The sequence below is a fragment of the Dermacentor albipictus genome, chromosome 5 (genome assembly GCF_038994185.2).
Source record: "Dermacentor albipictus isolate Rhodes 1998 colony chromosome 5, USDA_Dalb.pri_finalv2, whole genome shotgun sequence".
In the NCBI taxonomy this organism is placed as follows: domain Eukaryota; kingdom Metazoa; phylum Arthropoda; class Arachnida; order Ixodida; family Ixodidae; genus Dermacentor; species Dermacentor albipictus.
In genome coordinates, this window is record NC_091825.1 from 96,106,033 (window position 1) to 96,125,737 (window position 19,705).

The window sequence follows — 19,705 nt, forward strand, 5'->3', positions numbered from 1 at the left end:
GTACCCTGTGTAACGCTGTGGGTTGTGATGATGTAGGGATGCGGTGTGTGTGGGATGTCACCATCCCTTGTGCCAAAGTCCTGCAGGCGGTCTGTGAACCATTGACTACTGTGATGGGTCGATCCGGTGCCGGTATGGTTGAAGCGTGTACGATGGCAAGGGCGATAGCAGCCTCTTCCGCCGTGCCCCTGTCCACAGTGTGGACAAAGACGTCAGGGAAACAAAATGGTGCCAGAGCGTGCATTGAGCGAGGAGTGTTGGAACTATATGCGATCGCGCGAAGAATAAAGGCATTTCAGTAAACATAAAAGAAGGCTTCGTTTATCACTGATTCTTACATATGCGTTGGATCCACCAATTTTTATTGCGATAGCAATTGTGTGGACACTCTAGGCGCATTTCTGCCGTCGGTGTCGTCGTGAAGTTCCGTATCGTCACCGCGCGCGGTATGCTGTATGTGCGAGTGGAAGCACGCGAGGGTGTCCTGCAATCACGGTTCTATCTCGCGCACGCAAACGAGGAAATCGGAGAAGAAGCGCGCCATCTTCCGTCGCGCGTAAGGCTCCGGTGGTAGTTCGGGGCGGGAGAGGCTGTTGTGCCATTACCACCAGCCCGGAATCCGACTCTACAAGATGCAGAATTTATCCGGCGAACGCCCTTTGGACAAACCCGGGGCGGCACCGAAAGGCACAGCGCCCTAAACTCACCCTTGACAAGTCAAGATGCTGAGCCGTCAGGCAGCGGAGTCCTGAGGAGAAGCATCGACGAGCGACATGTCCAAACGTGCAACAAAGTGGCAGACAGCCCGGCGCCGTATTTCCTTTTCCCTGGAGGTCACCGCGTGCGGCAACTTTCAAGCGGGTGGCCAGTGCGGTCGCTGGTTGGACATCTCGGACGACCGTCGAGTGCTGGCTTTGTATTGGGCCGTTTGAGTAACAATCGTTTCTCGGGGCTTTATAAGCCCCGACGCCGCTGCCGGGAGAACCGGATCCACCGACCCACCGGGAGCCGAGTGCCGCTCTCGAGTGGAGTGAGATGTGTCGCGCGTTGGAGTCTCAACGGACGTCGCCGAGCGGGAATAGTCGAGTTTGCGGATAGCTCTCGGCCCCAGTGCCGATCAGATCTTGTCCTCTATAATGACCTGTATATAGTGTATAAAGTCCTTTCCGTTATTCTCACCGACGCCTGACTCGGAGTCTTCGCTACCAACGCTATGTCACGAAACGGGTGACGAGCGCTACGGGACCACCTCAAAGTCGTAACAAGGCCTTCTACGCTGGGCGGCCCGAGGGGCTACGTCTGTCCTCCGGGGCCACTGTATCTTGAAAGCCATATGCGACGGGGACTGAGTCTGCCCGTGCGCAGTGTTTTCGCGACTTAGTTCCAGTTGATGCGAGACGCAGCACGAAGATCACTTCGCTCGCTGCTGCTGCCGCATTTCCTCATTCCAGCATTTTGAAAGCGAGTTCCTGCGGTCATCGAGTATGATATGTTCATGTTCACGTGTGCATGCCCGACACCATGCTTCTTAATTTAGTGTAGCTGTGTTTACAAGTTTAATGGGCTGATAAATGTACTATCCTAAATTTGTACAGCTGTCCACTAATTTGCTATCGCAATAGATGGTTCGCCTTTCGGGCGAATCTGCGACTTCTTTCTTTCTTTGCATAAGATATTCACACGCACACATGCGCGCCACCCTTCCCCCTTCCCTTTCGCCCCTCCCGCCATGGTGGTGTATTGGCTATGGCATTGCGCTACTAAGCCCAAAGGCGCGGGATCGAATTCCGGCAGCGGCGGCCGCATTTCGATGAGGGTGAAATGCAAAAACGTAAAACCCCAGAATTTAATGTTATCGCGCATGCACGCAGGCACACTCTCACCCTCTTTCCACACTATCCTGCAACAAAACTGAATCAAATTATTACTTTTTACCGGCATGTAGTTTACCCGGCGTGGTTGCTTAGTGGCTTTGGCTTTACGCTACTATGCATGAAGTCGCGGAATAGAATCGCGGCCGAGGCAGCCACATTTCGATGGAGGCAAAATGGAAAAGCGCCCGTGTACCGTGCATTGTGTGCACGTTAAGGAATTGGATGTGGTCAAAATGAATTCAGAGTATCCTGCGATGGCGTTTCTCATAATCAGAACGTGGTTCTGGCACGTAAAACCCCAGTACTTATTAAGGCGATAGCCTTAATCAAGTGGCTCGTTGCAATGGCTCATACTCGAGATAAGCGGTGTCTGGTCCAGAGAAGTAAAATATTGGCGGTGAGGAGTTACGGAGTCGCCATCTATCGGAAGCACCTCGCTGGCGTAGTATGAGGGATCACGCGGCGCGCTCCTCATACGTTTTGCGGTCAGCGCTAACTAAAAACACCACGCGTGAGCTCTACCGGACATTTCTGTAAGCACTTTCGAAACGAGAGAAGTTTTTTACTGTCTAACTAATAATCTTGGGCAAACTGAAAGCACAGAATCGTTTACAGACGCTATCTCTTTACCGAACACGTACAGTGAACGCCACTGCGCGTGGTCGCCGCGATGGAGTCTGCCGAACTGGCTTCTTGCATGAAAAGGAGGTAAACGCTGAGAGCAAACTATGTGAAATATGTTCTTATAGTGTTTGTATAACCACATGGAGCGTAATAGAATGAAGCCTCAATGCAGCGATCGCACAGATTCGGAGCGACCGACTGCGCGTCTGCATGCTTGTCCACGCAGTGTTTCGCTTTCGCCGCGTGCGCGTTTTCGCACCGTGCCATGAGCTTTAGGCCGCACAATGTGAGCAGTTGACAGTAGAGACTTTTAGCTTGAACGCTATTCCGGTAAACGGGAGTGGTTTGGGCGGATTACCGGATGGTCGGGGCGTAAACGTGAGCGGTGAGGCCGCCTGGTGATGTAGAGCTCAACCAGACAAACGCATAGCTAAAACTGCAGTAACTCACCATATCCTGCTTCGCCACTCGTGCAAATTTTTGGCAGCGGCGTAATTGTGAACACCATTACGCCACTGTCGAAAATTTATCCCTGCAGCTAAGCAGAATACAGTAATTAGTTCTGTGTTTGTGTGGTTGAGCTTTGCGCCACCAGCTGGCGCCACCGATCGGGCCGCTCACCTTGACGCCCCCGCTAAACCGGAAAACCGCCCGCGCTTGCCCGAATACCGGACACGCTAAAGGTCCCTAATATAAAAGCAACCATTGTTGCGTGGGCGCTATCAGAGCTGTTCAAAAATAATTTCATTGTAGAGACTTCGACGCCTACGGGGACTGTGATGTGCCGTCGCGACGATTCAATCTTTTCTTTTTCTTCTAAATTCTTGGACGTTTCAATAGTATTTCTAGAGTTGCGTCGCACTGTATGTTTATCGATGTTCTTAGCGTGCGATTTCCCGCTGCTCATTCTTGTGATCCAGTGCATTAATTCATAACACAAACATCACCATATGCCATGCCTTTTTTTAATGTGCTTCTTACCGCTCCCTTTCCACTCCAGTGAACTTGCCAGTATCTATAGCATCGACAAGTTCATAGACCAAACCGTAATGCATTAGTCGGGCAGCGGACTCGGGCGAGCGCCTCAGTGCGCGTTTTCCGAACATCGCAGACCCGCCCCTATGAAAATGGTCATATCCTTTATGTTTCCTTTATGTTTCCTTCTTGTGCCCTATGTGACCTTTATGATTCCTTGTCCTTTGTGTGACCTCCGGGACGCCAACTTTGTGTGTACCACATGTTTACTCATCCTAACGTATACCTCGAGGATGTGACCTTTATTATGCCTCTAGGATGTGTCCTTTATGTTTACCGCAGGATGTTAACTGGATGTGCACTATGTGTTACCTGAGTGTACACTTGAGTGCACATGTAGGTGACATAGAGTGCACATAACAACTGTCTGTACATATAATACAGGCAGATATACCTGAACTTTGTGACAGCCGTTAATACACTCTGCAGAGTCATTGTAAGTACTAAATCTTGACTTATCCTTTCCTTTGCCCCAAGAAAACAACCCTTATTATAATTATTGTAGTATGTGCCCTTTGTGTTTACGGCGGGATGTTACCTAGGTGTGCACTTCAGTGCACACGTAGGTAACATAGAGCATATAGTGGGCGAGTTGGTTACGATTCATCGTACCTTTAGCAACAGCGCAAAAGCAACGCGGAAACAAGGAACACTCCGAAGAAACAGCGCCGTCTTGTTGTGTTTCTTCCTTTTGTCCGTGTCGCTTTCGCGCTGACCACAAGTACGAGTAACTGCTGTGTCGATATTAGCACGCGTAGAAGCAGGGCAGCGCGGATCCCGTAAATGCTTGCTTGGGCGTACAACTGAACAATTTATAATTGTGAGTTGGCTAAGTATGAAAGTTGTGTGCGGAGTATGGCCGTATTTGATTACGCGAGCATGCAAGCAGTACGCCTGTTTCACTTTGGCCGAAGTTCCGCTGCCGCTGCAAGCCAGCCATCGCCACATTTTGTCGCCTTCATTCCTTACGCTACGAGCAAATATGGTTCCACCTATGCAAGATAAGGCCTGACATTCTCAAAAACACGCCACTGGGCACCATAAGAAGCGTGTATATGTGTGGCAATTCCGAATTTCTGATCGGTAGGCGTCACAGCTCTCGCGGCTGCCCGCACACCGTGCGCCATCCCAAGCGACGGAACAGCACATGATGCGCGCTGATTGGCTCGTGTCCGCCGACAAACCACAGGACAAGCGTTCGCGCATAGTTCGTCTAAAATCTCTGCATATACTTTAAAAAAACAAGGCAGCGCACCAAGACACTTTAAAATCAATAATTTGTGTTTAAATCCCAGCCTTCCTTCCAGCAACGACGTTTTTAAATCTCGAAGGCCGTGCTTTTCCAAAATGCACGCCCTAAAGGAAAATGTAGATCTCGGAGGCTAAATTCACATTTTAACCGCAGTGCGGCGCTGCCGCAGTGTAACGGTTGACGGTGAGCTGGGCCACGTTGTGTTGCTATGAGCGGTGAGAGTGTTCGTTACACAGTAATTTAATCATATTTTCGAAGTGCCTAAACAAACTGTGATCCGTACCGTGTGCATTAACCATCAGGAAACCTCTGGACTCGTGTAACGCCATTAGTTCGCCTTATGTTTCGTGTGATACGCCAGTGTCTTGTGTACTACAGCCCCCGTCCGTGCTGCCTTTGTTCTCGCCTGTCCGCGTTCGCTCGTGGAGTACCTGATACTGTGGCTTCGAATTATGGTGCGTGAAAGAATTTGTTGACAGTTGTGCTTTCGTGCGCTGGTGTTCATCGGCAATTCAACAGTGTTCGCGCCGGAAAGAGCGTCGTCGCGTGGTGCCTGCGAGACGAAGAAGCCGTTTGCTGACCACATTGAAGGTAAGCAGGTCTGACGCTTGCGCGTATTCTCGCAGCTTTTGGTTCATGTAGTAAGCTTTGTGGAACGACAACAGAACACTTTCTGAGCGTACGTTGACCATGTTGCTGTGCACATTTAGCAAAGCGTTTCAGGAGGGGAGTTTCCGTGAAATGTATCATTTCTTACCGCTTACTTGCTTTATGGAGTGATGTGCTACCACCGCTGATTGTTGGGACTTAATGGGCAAATATTTACGTAAACGCTGAAAGTTACTGTTTTCTCGGTAGTTTCCCGGCAAGAAATTCTTCCGTAGATATGAATTTCCGCAAGTTACGTTTGTAATGCATGTCGATGTGTCACGGGCATCGCGAGTTGGCACGCGACTGCGATGTTTGACACTTGAACAGGTATTAGCTTGTGTGAAGATTACTTTATTGATAGTGTTCAGATTGAAGTGCAGCTTCGCGAGAACTTGTCTGCATTGTTTGTGTTCTTCGACGTGCTCGTGTATTTGTCTTCTATATTGTAGGGCAAATGTAGACCGACATTACAACAGCGAAATTTCTTTTTAATCGAGGCATCTCAATCAGACGCTCGTTTTCATTAATATTTTCATCCGAAGAACGGGATGTGAGTTCCTGCGATTGTTAAAGACAGTGGCTTGTAGCACTGCCTAATAAGGGATGCGATTTTCTTGCGATGCTTTGCGCTCGATGTTTGCCACTCTTATAACCCACCTTTCACGGCTGGCTGTTATAGTTAATAACGATAGCGGAATGTCGGTCAGATCAATGAGCAAAAGGAGTAGCATCGGAAAAGGGATCGCTACAAAATCGCGGTCTAGGTTTTAGACCCTTCGTAATCGATTGTTCATTTGATTTACTAGATTTTAAGTTTTGGTAATAATTTCCCATGTAGTCTGATGTTTGCGGCTGGTTTTATTCCCGCCTGAATTTTACCATATAACAGTGTAACCACTTGAGATATAACTACGAGACATCTGTACAAGCAGGCACACAAAGATTTGTTGGCCACTTGCCTACTCCTATAGGTCATGTACTACTTAGCAGCTGCTGCAGAAATGTTTAAAAAAATTTGTGACCAATTTAATACCTGAGTGGTCTGGCAGCTCAGTCTCTTTCAAACAACAATTAGTTAAAAGCTTCTGTGTTGCCCTGATGTTTTTATGATCTGTTTTTGACTTCTCCACGTTTCTTAGCTGTGTGCATACAGGCCAGGCTGTTCTTGCTTATATGAATATTTTTGAATAAGTGGAAAAGATTGGCTTTTGTTTTGTTTTTCAGGTGCCTTGTGAGCTCTCACCCAAGCAACACATTCCAGAGGTCTGCTGTGAGCAGACGTGGCAAACTGAAGTAACATTCAGATAGTCCAATAAACTCTTCGTAGTTTCAGACAAACTTTTGCAAAGTATAGTCAAAACTTTCTTTTAAAAGTGCAAGCACTGATCCAACCTGATCTTTCCATCCAAACATTACATATTATATTAGTCACAAAGACATAACTAGAACAGCAGCACTGCAGTGAGGAACGTACAGTGGTTCTCCAAGTGTTATACTGAAATAATCTATGAAGGCTAATTAGTTTGTAATTTTAGAACAAATTGGCATGAATTTCTGTGCCATAGCAGAGTTTCAATCCATGCGCTGCATCATGTAGGGAACAGTAACCTTGCAATGAAAACCAATGCAAAACTTTTTAACTCAGGAAAAATTTATAAATATAAAATGTGTACACGGAACTCTTCATCTATGCATGTCTACGTAAAATACAGGATTTAGTCACTGCGGCCACATAAAGGATGCATAAAGGTAGGACACACGAAGGAAACATAAAAGCAGTGGCCAAATTTCAACATGGAGGAAACATAAAGTACGGTAACATAAGGGATACATAAAGGGAGGACACACGAAGGAAACATAAAAGCAGTGGCCAAATTTCAACATGGAGGAAACATAAAGTACGGTAACATAAGGGATACATAAAGGGAGGACACACGAAGGAAACATAAAAGCAGTGGCCAAATTTCAACATGGAGGAAACAAAGTACGGTAACATAACGGATACATAAAGGGAGGACACACGAAGGAAACATAAAAGCAGTGGCCAAATTTCAACATGGAGGAAACATAAAGGATATTTCCTCATGTGAACTGCGGGAAACATACAGTAAACATAAAGGACATAACCATTTTCATAAGGGCGGCGCCATAGCAGAAATCTCCCTGGGGCCTGTGCTTGCTGCATACCCGTGTTGTAGCCGATGACTGTTTGCCGGTTTTATGTTTCGCGACCCAAGCTTCACGCAGCTTCTTGTTCTGCGGCTACGTGTGAATAAGGCTGACACCGGGCTCCGTTGCGTGCGACCGGCACTGCGGCACCGAGCAGTAGCCTACCATGTTGCGCGCCTTCAAAGGCAGCCACTACCAATCGTAGTGCTTTCAAGCGTTGTAACAGGGACACACGAAGCGGGAAAATCTCGCCACTAAATGAAGACCGCAGCGTGCGAGGAAATTTGAACTCTCGTTTTCAGCTCACTTCGGCGCTCCCGAAGCAACCGACGCTGTCGCTATGTCCACGTGATCCCTAAAATCACGTCACACCGACGGTGGCGCCAGCTTTTCCAGTGGTGGAGCTCGAGGCCAATATCGTCGGGGATGGCTCATACCCCAGTAAGCAAGCAAAGATGCAATGGCTGAATATGAATGAAAAAAAGAACGAAGGAAAGAAAGGAAGAATAGTTCGGTATTAGGCACTTGCATGTGTGTCGTTAAGGAAGTCGCCCTACAGCGCAATACGTTTACTGCACGCTGCGGCTCGTTATGTCTTGCAAGAAGTCTCACCCCTCCGATCGTACAACTTCATGCATTACCACGCTTGCAGCAGGCTTTCGCCTTCACGTGTTATTGGAGTGTAAGATGCTGCCGAACTCTTATTTTGTTGCGATAACAATTATATGGACACTCTAAGCGCATTTCTGCCGTCGCCGTAAGGTTCCGTGTGAAGTTCAATGACGACAAAATCGTCACTGAGCGCCTTGTGCTGCGTGTGCGAGTGAAAGTGTGTGAGGGTGAGCCGGCGATGGCGGCTCGATTTCGCGCACTGAAGGGAGGAAAGCGGGGAGGAAGCGCGCCGTCTTCCGTCACACGCAAGGCTCCGGGCGTATTGAAGGTGGAGCGTTGCCCGGGCGGCCACGCACTCTCGCCCGGGCCGCTGTATTTTGAAAGACACCTGTGATGGGCACACGGTCTGCCGTGGGTAGGGAGGGAAGGGGGCCGCTCTGCTCCGGGCGGCGTGGGCGGCCGCTATATCTTGAAAGCCATCTGTGACGGGTAGAGTCCGTGCTGGGCTGTGGTTTCGCGGCTAAGTTCGCGTTGATGCGAGGGGCATCGCGAAGGTCAATGCGCCCACTGCTGCTCCCGCGCTTCGTCACTCCTACGTTTCGACAGCGCGTTTCCGCAGTCAACGAGTGACATGTGTTCATGTTTGCTTGTTCGCGCGTGAAACCATATTTGTTAATTTAGTTAGTACGCTTATGGTTACAAGTTTACGCGTATACGGCCAATAAAACTGCTATCCCTACTTATTATAGCTGTCCACTAATTTGCTATCGCAATCCATAGCCTCGCTTTTCCGGCGAAACGACGACATTTTACTTGTTTCCCCTCAATAAGAAAGACGTTGGACAGTTTCTTGTATTAGCTGCATCTGGTCCTTGCACTCATTGCAGGACCAGATGCAGATTGCAGGACCAGATATACTCATTGCAAAATTAAAACAAACAACGAAGCAAGAAGTGCAGCACAGATCAAATACCAATTAAGTATAGGCGATAGCAAGTGATATACATTGGCGAAATTCGAAGATATGTAGCGAAAGTATATTGAGAGAAATAACACTTTAGTCCGGTTGATATTCCCCTAGAGGCTGCGACATTCCCAAGCCATTCACAACACTCGTGTTCTGGACGGCTTGGGAATGCTCTGGACGGCTTGGGACGGCTGGACCACCGGTGACAGGGGGCAGCCATATGAGGTCCTCCCGCTCGGTCGTCCCGTCGGGGTCAGCGGTCACCGTCGGCCTGTGCACGTGCCCGGCGGCCTCTCTGTGTCCGACAGGTGCGAACAGCAGCATGTAACCCAGCACGCCGAGCAGGAGCAGCCCGCACAGTACGCTGCACGCCATGCACGCCGTCTGCATGGGGTTGCCGACCGCGCGCAGAGCGTCCCACTTGCGCCTGTCCCTGGCTGTCAGCGAGCTCGACTTGGTGGAGGCTTCCGGCTCGGTGGTCGACGGTAGCCTGCGCTCAGGTTACGAGAACGCGCGGCATGTAAGGCGCATTGGAAGTGCACGTCTATACCGATCACGCCCTGCAATGTTTCCTGCTGCCACACCCCTCGATCCCCCTTATGTAATGCCCCATCGGGGTCATTAAAGGAAAATAAACGATGATGATGATGATGATGAAGTCGACGTGTGTTGGCGGAGAGATCGCGCGCGAGGAGAGATTTATCAGGTTCAACTTTGAACGGAGCTACGGAGGACGAGAACAGCAGTCGAGGACGCACACCATCGCTGACTTACGACACTTGATTTCCACAGAAGACACATACAGGGTGTATTCTTTTTTTGCGGCTGCACCAATTTTTAAAGAAATTGCTTGTGGCAGAGAATACGAATATAAGCCTTGATCTAAATTACTCCACGAGGCGGCCATTACTGCTACGAGAAATAAGAATGGTTAATTCAATAAGTAGTTTAATTACGCTAATTACAGTTTAATTCACTCCTTTACGCCACGCATTTGTATCTACGAATTATAGCCGCTGAGTCGGCGCGGCGTATCCACACGGAACGAATTCTCTGGATAGCACCAGTTCCGAGATAATAATTTTCACAGTGTCCGTCAAAATGCATTGGTGTTCCAGTTACTTTTGTGCTGCAATGCATAAAACAGCGGTTTCTTAAGAAGTACCTGGAACGACAATTGCTTTCGTCGGACACTTTGAAAATTAATATCCTGAAGCTGGTGCAGTCCAGAGAATTCGTTCCAAGTGGCTGGTTGTCGGCGCGCGAAACATGCAGTCATGTCGCACGCTAAGTCGGTGCCTAAAGCCTAGAAATTTTTGACAATTCTTTCGTCTCATAGCGATGTCTTGTTATGTCTGCTGCTAGGCACAGAAAACTTTACGATTCGTGCCCTCACTTCTGAACATCCGAATTTATACATACTCGAAATGCTACCTCTGATGAATAGGTATTGTGAGAACTACGCTTGCAAGTGTTCTTTCACTACGGCACGCACAGCGTTTAAAGCGAAGCTTTAAAAAAATTAAATAATGGGGTTTTACGTGCCAAAACCACTTTCTGATTATGAGGCACGCCGTAGTGGAGGACTCCGGAAATTTCGACCTCCTGGGGTTCTTTAACGTGCACCTAAATCTAAGTACACGGTTGTTTTCGCCCCCATCGAAATGCGGCCGCCGTGGCCAGGATTCGATGCCGCGACCTCGTGCTCAGCACCCTACACCATAGCCACTGAGGAACCACGGCGTGTAGTGAAGCTTTGCCTCTTCTTGATACTTTTCCACTAGTGGTGCCGGTGCAGCTGCTGCTGCTCCTTTTTTGCACGCCACGTCGGGAGGGAGTTCAGAGGGTGCGTATACACGGAAGGAGAGTGGAAGAAGGGAAAGGCGACGCGAGAAACTGGTTTGGACCTTTCCACTGCGTTGTCAGAATGCCCCCTGGAGCTCCCGTGGATGGAGTGAACAGAGTTAAACACGCCGGTCGGTTGGGCGCTTTGGTACCCGCCAATGTGGCGGTCTGCATGGAGGGTCCCCAATCAAGCAGCATCGTTACCGGAGATTGCTAGCAAGGTGATTACCACATGTGGCTACAGGCTAACGATGATATCAGCTCCTACAAACGCTTAGTCCCAACTCCGTATTCTCAGATGTTATACGGAAGGCTCTTCATTGATACACTGAATGGAGTACCGGACCGCCCTTAAGTTAGAGAAGACACCGTGCCTCAGTAGCACTTCTCAATTATTCCTTCGATGAGTTGAGAAGCACGCCCTGATGCGCATTCGAGTAGACGGCGAAAGCGCCCATGGATACAAAGCTTTCTCTCAATAATCGCCATGGAGGGCAATTGACGTTCAGTGTCCCGTTCAGCCGTGGGACGGCACTGCCCCCCACTTTATTTTTCAGCATTTTTCAGTGAAGCTGGGGTTCGAAATTGAGAGAGGGGCGGTATAAATCCTCAATTTAGAACCTAGTCCGGACCTCTTGCTTTGAGATTGTCATTACCTGCCAGACCTCGCCTAGGAGATTACGGACTTGCGGAATTAGCGCCTGGAGTAGAAGAGAGGTGTGAGTGACAGTTAACCAGTTAGCCAGGTGGAATGCAGTGTTGGGTAAATTGTGTTGAGCGTGCATGGTACCGAACTTTTGGACTATGGGGCATTCGCACAGAGTTTGGAAAATATAAGAAGTCCAGCAATGTTATTGTGCAGTGCAGGACTCATTAACTCAGATTTCCTGGGCGTAGTACAGCGGGTCCAGGGCAAACTCCCGCCAGAGCCGCCAGATTCATTTCATCTAGCTACGACCGGTACTCTAGTGTCACTGCAATTAAAGGAGACTTATCCCTTAAAGCATTATGTACCCGCAGAAAAATCGCACTGTTATGTTTGATACACAAATACATTCACGGCACAACATAACACAAATTGCCTCTTCTAACCCAACTGCGCACTTCTATAGTCTTCGTAATCATAACAGACACAACCGAATATTTAGTAGAATGAAAGCTTTTGATTCCTCAGCGTTGCCACAAGCCATTGCACTCTGGAATTATCTTCCTTACAGCCGTCACAAACCGTGAAACATTCCGCGATAATTTTTGCGCTCGCTTTTTGTGGAGTTGTGTTTTAAATATTGTACAGAAATTTTATAGTCCTTAGCAACGTTTATTTGTTCCTGTTTATGCTTTATGTAATTTTTTTACTTCCTCCCCATCACTTGATGTTCCGATTGGAATCTTGGGTGTACTTATAGATAAATAAATAAAAATGGCTATGGCTTAGCTAAGGTTAAGGCCAGGATGCGAAGCATACTAGCTTTTATTTTAACGCGACAGCGTTAAGGAGCTCGTGTCGCAGAAAAGCGGGTGTCGTCGGCGTCGGCTCAGGCGTGCGTCGCGTGCTCAGGTGCACATTTCGTTGCCGCGCCGAACGCGGCGTTGCTCGACGCTCACCGCGTCCGATGCGGGGCGCGTAGTCGCTGCGCCGTAGCCCATTGTCTTACACCCCTTGGCGGGTCGACGGGAACGCTGTCGCGTTCCACTCTTGAAGGCGAAGTTTAAGCGTCCGCTTTGCAGCTGTTATGACGTCATATGGTAGCTACGCGGCCGCGCGCGGCGCAGCAAGGACGAGCGTGGTTGTGCGGCTAGTATGCTTCGCATAATAAATAAATAAATAAATAAATAAATAAATAAATAAATAAATAAATAAATAAATAAATAAATTTGCGACAGTTGGTGGCCTTCCGGCTGTCGACCGGCGGCCTCCTTGCGCATTGAGAGGTACCCGATCGAAGTCGCCGCGACATGGACTGCGCTCGACGCCGCGGTCGTGGCCATGCCCACCGCGCCCAGCAGGGCCCCGGCGGCTGTGGATGCCATCGGCAGCTGGACCGGTGCAGGAGGCGGCGCCGGCGGCGGGCTAGGCTTGAGCGCCGAGCGCAGACGTGGCGCTGGAGCCGCGGGCCGCTCCTGGACACCTTCGCAGAAGAAGCGGCCGCGCCGATTGCGCACGTATAGTGAAACTCCGCTTATAGCGAACGCGCCACTTCAAGCAGCGTTGTGACAAAAAAGGCCTTGGTCGGAGTAGTCGATAAAGAAATACATGCAAGTGTATACAGCTAGATCGCCATAACTCATTCAAGAACAGTGGTAGGGGATCGATAACTTCAAGTCGACTTTATTTGCGTCTAAAGAGGGGTGCTGAGAGCGTGCTGAAAGAGCCAACAATAACGATGGCACGACGGGCCTTGCCCGCCGAGCCCATGCCATCTTTAGCAAACATACGTAATAAATGCGCAATGAGCAAATTTACCGGAGCAAAAAGGCTAATGAAAATAACAAAATATTCGCGCGTATATTCAGTAAATGTACATATATATGACGTTGACACATTTCCCAAATAGTAAGAGAACAAATAGATAGGTTGATTGTAGTCTGCAGATTTCTGAATTACCTGATTGATGACATGGGTGTGACCTATTGTCGAATATCCCTTCCTAAGGCCAAGCTGTTCTCTTGGTTGACCGAAGTCAAGTGTTGCCCGGATTCTATTGGAAATCATCTTGGTGAACATTTTATACAATACTGAAAGCAAGCTATAGTGGTCCTATAGTTATTCAATTCTTTAAGGTATCCGTTTAAGGTATCTTTAAGGTATCTTTGGTGACTGCGGGTTTCAAGGAATTTTCGAGGAGTTACGCTCTTTCGTTGTATCGCTTGCAGTGATATACCGCCATCGTCCGAAGTAAGTGTTGGTTTCAGCGAACGAGTTTTGCTACACGAGCACATTTAACTGAATGCGTACAACGGCGTCTTGCGGAGTGCGCCTTCTCTTTATCACTTTCCACAGTCACGTGCTTTGTACGAACAGCGTGAAACTTTCCCTTGCGGATTGTACAGAACCTCCGGGACACACTTGCCTGTCGCGCAGAACTTACAAGTGAAAGATAAAACAACTGTTACTATTCGCTACATCCGCCAATACTTCGTTGTCGCTCTCGACTCGGAACTGCGTTCAACGCCTGCACAAACTATGGGAGATGTTCGTCCGCCGCTGCCTCGACCCTCAACCATGAAAGATTAAAGACGCCAGTGGCGTTGGGGCTCCTAAAAACGAGGCGAGAAATTGTCGAAGGCCGCGTTTGTTTAAAAGATGCCGCTTTTCATGGTGGCTGTCGGCACTTACCATTCGATACTCCCCCTGGAACTAGTGGGCGCGTCTCCATGTCCTATGGGGCACCTTAGAGGCCGTGGAGGCGTCGTCTCTCCGTTTATGAAGCTCTTCTTCTTTTGTTCTTGGGCTGCGCATGCTCAGTATAGCGATGACTATAGTGATGATGATGATAGGTCTAAAACATGACGTGTACCCGCAATGGGAGATTAGCCAAGAAACAGTTGGTCGGAAGAAACACAAAAACTATGGAGAATACTGGAATGAGACGCAAAGTCGGAAGCTCCAATTGAAAGAGCAATGTGTAATTAACTAATTAGTCCACTGAAATATAGAAATAAAAGAAAAATAATTTTGATTCAGTTATTCAGAGCATAAGAAATTTACATGGATGGATGGAAAAACTTTATTTTCGTCAGAACGCATGTGCGGACGATTCCGTGCTAGATGGCCATCAGCTCATGGCTGACGGCGACCTGGGTGGCCCACTCCACGGCCCTGGTCTGGACGACCGGGTCTGAGCTGGCCAACACGGCCTCCCACTGCTCGAGAGAAGGATCACGCATAATATCTGCCGGTGGCGGCGCTATGCTACAGCTCCATAATATGTGGTCATAGGTGGCCAGTTCCTGGCACCATTTGCATTCCGGCTGAACGTCCGGGTAGATTTTGTTTAACACGTATGGGTTACAGAAAGATCTCGTCTGCAATCTTCGCCAGACGCTTTCCTGCGCCTTCACCAATTGCTTGTCCGGTGGAGGGTAAATTCTCCGCTCAAGTTTGTAATGGTTAGTAATGTCGTGAAAGGACACCAGCCCATCTCTCGTGGACCTCCCTGGAACGTCCGGCTCACCTGCTCGGCTGACGAAACCTCGAGCATTCATGTGAGCCGCCTCGTTCCCAGGGTTCCCAGAGTGGGCCGGTACCCAGACAATTTCCACCTCCGTAGTCCCTCGCCCCGTGGCCCGATTAAAGAAATTTACAAAAAGATAACAGTGGCGATGAAGAAAACGAAATAGTGTAGCAAACGTGTTGTCGGTTGAAGAATGATTCATTGCATGTGCGTTCGACCGATACTGCAATTTGGGCGCGTGGTATTCACTGGTGGACCAGCATACGAGATTAACACTCTAGTTCTAGAGCGGGAGGGTCTTCGAAGTGGGCTTGGTTTACCAAAATTTGTTGCTAACAATGTTTTATATGAAGAAGCACGACTGCTTACTCGTCCATGCCGATTCCGCATTCTAACAGTAAAAACATATTTAAACATTTGGATGGATGGATGGATGCGAAACTTTAATAAGGCCCTGAGGTACGCGACTCAGCGCGCTGCGGGCCGCTCCCACGTTGGGACAGTCAGGCCTTGCCCGACCGCCGCATCGTGGGCCCTCTGGACAGCCCATAGTTGCACCCCGGCATCAGGGCTCTTGATAGCGGAGAGCCACTTGTCTTCATTGATTTCTTCTGTGCCTCGTAACGAGGGGCAACGCCAGAGCATATGATCTAGGCTAGCGATGTCATTGCAATGCCTGCAAGAACTAGTGACATAGGTGTCGGGATAAATTTTGTGGAATAAAGCCGGGTTGGGATATGAGCCTGTTTGCAATAATCTGAGGGTCAATGCCTGCGCTCTATTTAACTTCTTGCGTGGAAGGGGAAACTCTCTCCTGCCGAGATAAAAGTGCTGCGCAATTTCGTTATATGTGGTCGGTTGATCTCTATTCTCCACCGCTGCAGGCCGGCGTTGGAGTTCTCCATGGTCGCGGAAAGTGAGACCTCGCGCCTTGGAGTGGGCCAGCTCGTTGAGGTTTGTGGGGCCTCCCGTGATGGATCCCATGTGAGCGGGGAACCACGTGAGAGTGTGGGTGGTGATGCTTTTGCCGTCGAGGATGCGACAGGCTTCCTTACACACGGCGCCAACGCTGAAGGCGCGGATGGCTGCCCTGGAGTCGCTGAAGATATTGGCATGTCCGTCATCCAGGAGGGCCAAGGCAATGGCCACTTGCTCCGCTGCACGCGACGACGTGGTTTGTACCGAAGCCGCGTTAACGGTCGAACCCCTGTGGTTGATTGACACTACCGTGAAATTATCGCTGTTGCCATACTGGGCCGCGTCAATGAAGCAGCTGCCGCCAGGGAGTTCTGTTGCGCGGCGTAGGAGTGCCACCGCTCTGGCCTTCCTTCTTTCTACGTTGCGCTGGGGATGCATATTGCGCGGGGCGGGCGATATGATGATGTTATCTTTCTGCTCTTTCGGTAGGCCTTGGTAGGCGTCTTCGACAGTGGCCGGGGGGACGCCCATCTCAGTTAGGAGTCGTCTGCCCGCCCTGGTGCCGGAGAGCCTGAGAATCTGTGCCTTTTCTTGTGCTTCTGCAATCTCTTCCAGGGTATTATGAATACCCAACTGCAGGAGTCGGTCGGTGCGTGTGTAGTTTGGTAGTCCGAGCGCGCTCTTGATCTCCCTCCTTATCATGGCATTTAGTTTGTCTCGCTCGGCCCTCTTCCAGACGTGCATGGCCGCTACGTACGTAAAATGGCACAACAAGAAAGCGTGGACTAGCCTTAACAGATTCTCTTCGCTCAGGCCTCTCCTTCTGTTAGCTACCCGCCTGATTAGACCGATGACGCTATCCGTCTTCTTTGCTAATTTGTGAATGGTGATGCTATTTGTGCCTGTCCCTTCGAGTGTCATTCCCAAGATTCGAATGGACGCGACTTTGGGAATGGGATCTCCGCAACTGGTGTAGAGATTAATGTCAATTTCAGTGGGGGGTTTCCAGTTCTCTGGCTTGCGGCCCTTTCTACTTGGGCTGTAGAGAAGGAGCTCCGATTTCTTTGGGGAGCACCGGAGTCCCGTGTTGGTTAAAAAGCGCTCTGTAATGTCGACAGCTTCCTGGAGAGCGGCTTCGACTTGTCCGTCACTGCCACCCGCGCACCAGACAGTGATGTCATCCGCGTAGATCGTGTGACCGATGCCCTGTACCTTGCCTAGATACCTTGAGAGGTCAACCATTGCGATGTTGAAGAGGAGTGGTGAGATGACTGATCCCTGCGGGGTGCCTCTTCTACTCAGCTCCATTGTCTCCGATTCCGAATCTCCAGCCTTGAGTATGGCGCATCGTTTGCTCAAGAAAGACCTGACGAAGGCATGGAAGGACGAGCCCAGGTCGAGCTTGGAGATGGCGTCCAGGACGAACTCGTGACGGATATTATCAAAGGCCTTCTCCAGGTCCAAACCAAGGATGGCTCTCGTGTCCCGAGTGCAGCGTTCCAGGATTTGGATCTTGATAAGCTTCATGGCGTCCTGAGTGGAGAGGCCTGGCCTGAATCCTATCATGGTGTGAGGGAAAAGGTCGTTGGTCTCGATATACTCGGCAATTCTGTTATGGATGGCGTGCTCGGCCACCTTCCCTACACATGACGTCAGTGAGATTGGGCGGAGGTTGTCCAGGCTCAGCGGTTTACCGGGCTTTGGGATTAGTATGACCTTCGCCAACTTCCATTCTTCAGGTACAATTCCCTGCTCCCAAATCCGATTTATCTCATCTGTAAGAAACTCGATCGATGCGTCCTCTAGGTTTCTGAGAGCCTTGTTGTTAATGTGATCCGGGCCGGTTGCTGACCTACCATTGAGGTCGTGTAGGGCGCGGCGGATTTCACTGATTTTGAAAGGCTCGTCCAGCGCGGAGTTCGGCTTCCCTTTGTGTACTGGGTATGCCGCCTCATCGGCCACAGTTTTGAGCGGCAGGTACTTTTTAGCCAACATCTCCTGCATGTCCTTTTCCGAAGACGACTTCTTGGCTTCGTGGAGCGCTTTAGCGAGGACACTTCTCTGGTTTGACTTGGTGCCGGAGTCGTCGAGCAAGTGTTTGAGAAGACTCCACTTACCTCCCGTGCGCATCTGCCCGTCGATTGAATTGCAAATTTCGTCCCATTGCTGCCTAGACAGGGCTTGGCAGTGCTCGTCGATCTGCTTGAATCTTATTTGAGACGATCACAATTTGTATTTATTAGTGAAATTATTAGTGGGCATTTTTCGGCGAGCATTGGCCCCGTTTAACAGAGCTCAAGTTTTGTTTGTACAAGCCGAGATAGAGCCACTAAACGTTAATGTGAGCAAGATCATTTGCACAGACAAGCCCTCGCCTAAAATAAAGATTGAGTTGAATGGTGTATTTCTATACATTGTCAAACGCCTGCCCACTACACGTTTAAACGGCATGCTGCAAGAGCCTTTAATGCAATTGGGTACAGATGATCTGATCGCGACTGATGCGTCCATGAGTGAGGAGAAAGCGGGTGTGGATATTTCCTCCGAGTCACTGCCCTGTGCCATTACGCCTTCCGGATTGCACACCGATATTTATGGCCGAACTATCAGCCGTTATCTTAACGCTTGAAAACTTCGTTTAAATTATTCAACTGCGGTTATAGTGACTGATTCATTGTCAGTATGCACATCACTCACTTCATCTTCAGACATTACTGTGGCCAGTACATTTAAGTTGTTAAACCCTCCAAACTTAAGCCTTGTGCGATTGGTATGGGTTCCAGGCCATCGTGGTACATTCTTAAATGAAATGACGCACACTTGCACGAACATCTCTTCATGGGCCATTTATGTTAATTATACATGCTTATGCTTATCTCATCGCGGCTAGGTTTAGAAAACTTTGTCTTTCCTAGAATTTACAAAACTGAGAATCCAAACATTGGAATTTAATCATTTGAACTTTTTACAGAACAATAAATGGTGTCTTGTGCGCAAATTAGAAATCTCTGTAACAAAATTACCCTGCGGCATCACACCATTAAATTTTACCTATATGCAGGTCTGGTCTGGAACCGTCCCCTCTGTGTCCTACCTACGAAGCACCTAAAAGCATTTATCACTTCCTACTACCATGCCGTCGACTTACATATCAGAAGAAGAAATCCAAATTCTCATTCCGAAAATTGGGTATTTCTTTAATTACTCAAAATATCCTCTCCGGGGCTTCTTCATTGGGCTTTAGCCAGACGACCAACTGCGTGGCCATTTGCGACTATCTCTGTGACACAAGAAGGCTATCATGTTAATTCTTGAAATAAATGATCGGATAACTCCTTAAGTTTCCGACTGTGTGTTCGAAATTATTCTAATAGTACCACCAAAAAAACCCCCACAAAATTTGCTGCCGATACATAATTACAAAAATCCTGATTCTAAATCCGCCAGGTAAATCTATTTCATAATCGTCATAAACGTTTTAAGTCACCCTGATTTACGTTTTAGTTTAGGTTTTTCTCTCTCACCCTCCCTTTAACCTCTCACCGCTGACTTCTTGGCCAATCTCCCGTATAGTGGGTAAGCG

The 19,705-nt window shown here is 48.9% G+C and overlaps 1 protein-coding gene and 1 long non-coding RNA gene across 2 annotated transcripts; one reads left to right on the forward strand and one right to left on the reverse strand.

Annotated features, from left to right (window-relative positions):
- Positions 1 to 9,168: 9,168 nt before the first annotated feature.
- On the reverse strand, positions 9,169 to 14,476 carry LOC135918619 (uncharacterized). The gene is made up of 3 exons (XM_065452240.1): positions 14,367 to 14,476; positions 12,966 to 13,158; positions 9,169 to 9,674 (listed from the first exon to the last, which is right to left on the reverse strand). The coding sequence occupies exons 1-3, from the start codon at positions 14,404 to 14,406 to the stop codon at positions 9,275 to 9,277; spliced, it is 633 nt and encodes a 210-aa protein (XP_065308312.1). The 5' UTR covers positions 14,407 to 14,476; the 3' UTR covers positions 9,169 to 9,274.
- Positions 14,477 to 14,754: 278 nt separating this feature from the next.
- On the forward strand, positions 14,755 to 19,391 carry LOC139059961 (uncharacterized). Its single transcript, XR_011514532.1, has 3 exons — positions 14,755 to 15,411; positions 16,089 to 16,158; positions 19,184 to 19,391. It is a non-coding gene; the product is annotated as an uncharacterized lncRNA (long non-coding RNA).
- Positions 19,392 to 19,705: the final 314 nt, after the last annotated feature.

Excerpts from the sequence above, each read along its gene's own strand:
- LOC135918619 (XM_065452240.1), bottom strand. The coding sequence starts at position 14,406 with ATGGAGACGCGCCCACTAGTTCCAGGGGGAGTATCGAATG. Across the intron at positions 13,159-14,366 it reads TCCAGGGGGAGTATCGAATG|GTGTCCAGGAGCGGCCCGCG; the intron begins GTAAGTGCCGAC and ends TCTTCTGCGAAG. Across the intron at positions 9,675-12,965 it reads GTCGCGGCGACTTCGATCGG|GCTACCGTCGACCACCGAGC; the intron begins GTACCTCTCAAT and ends ACCTGAGCGCAG.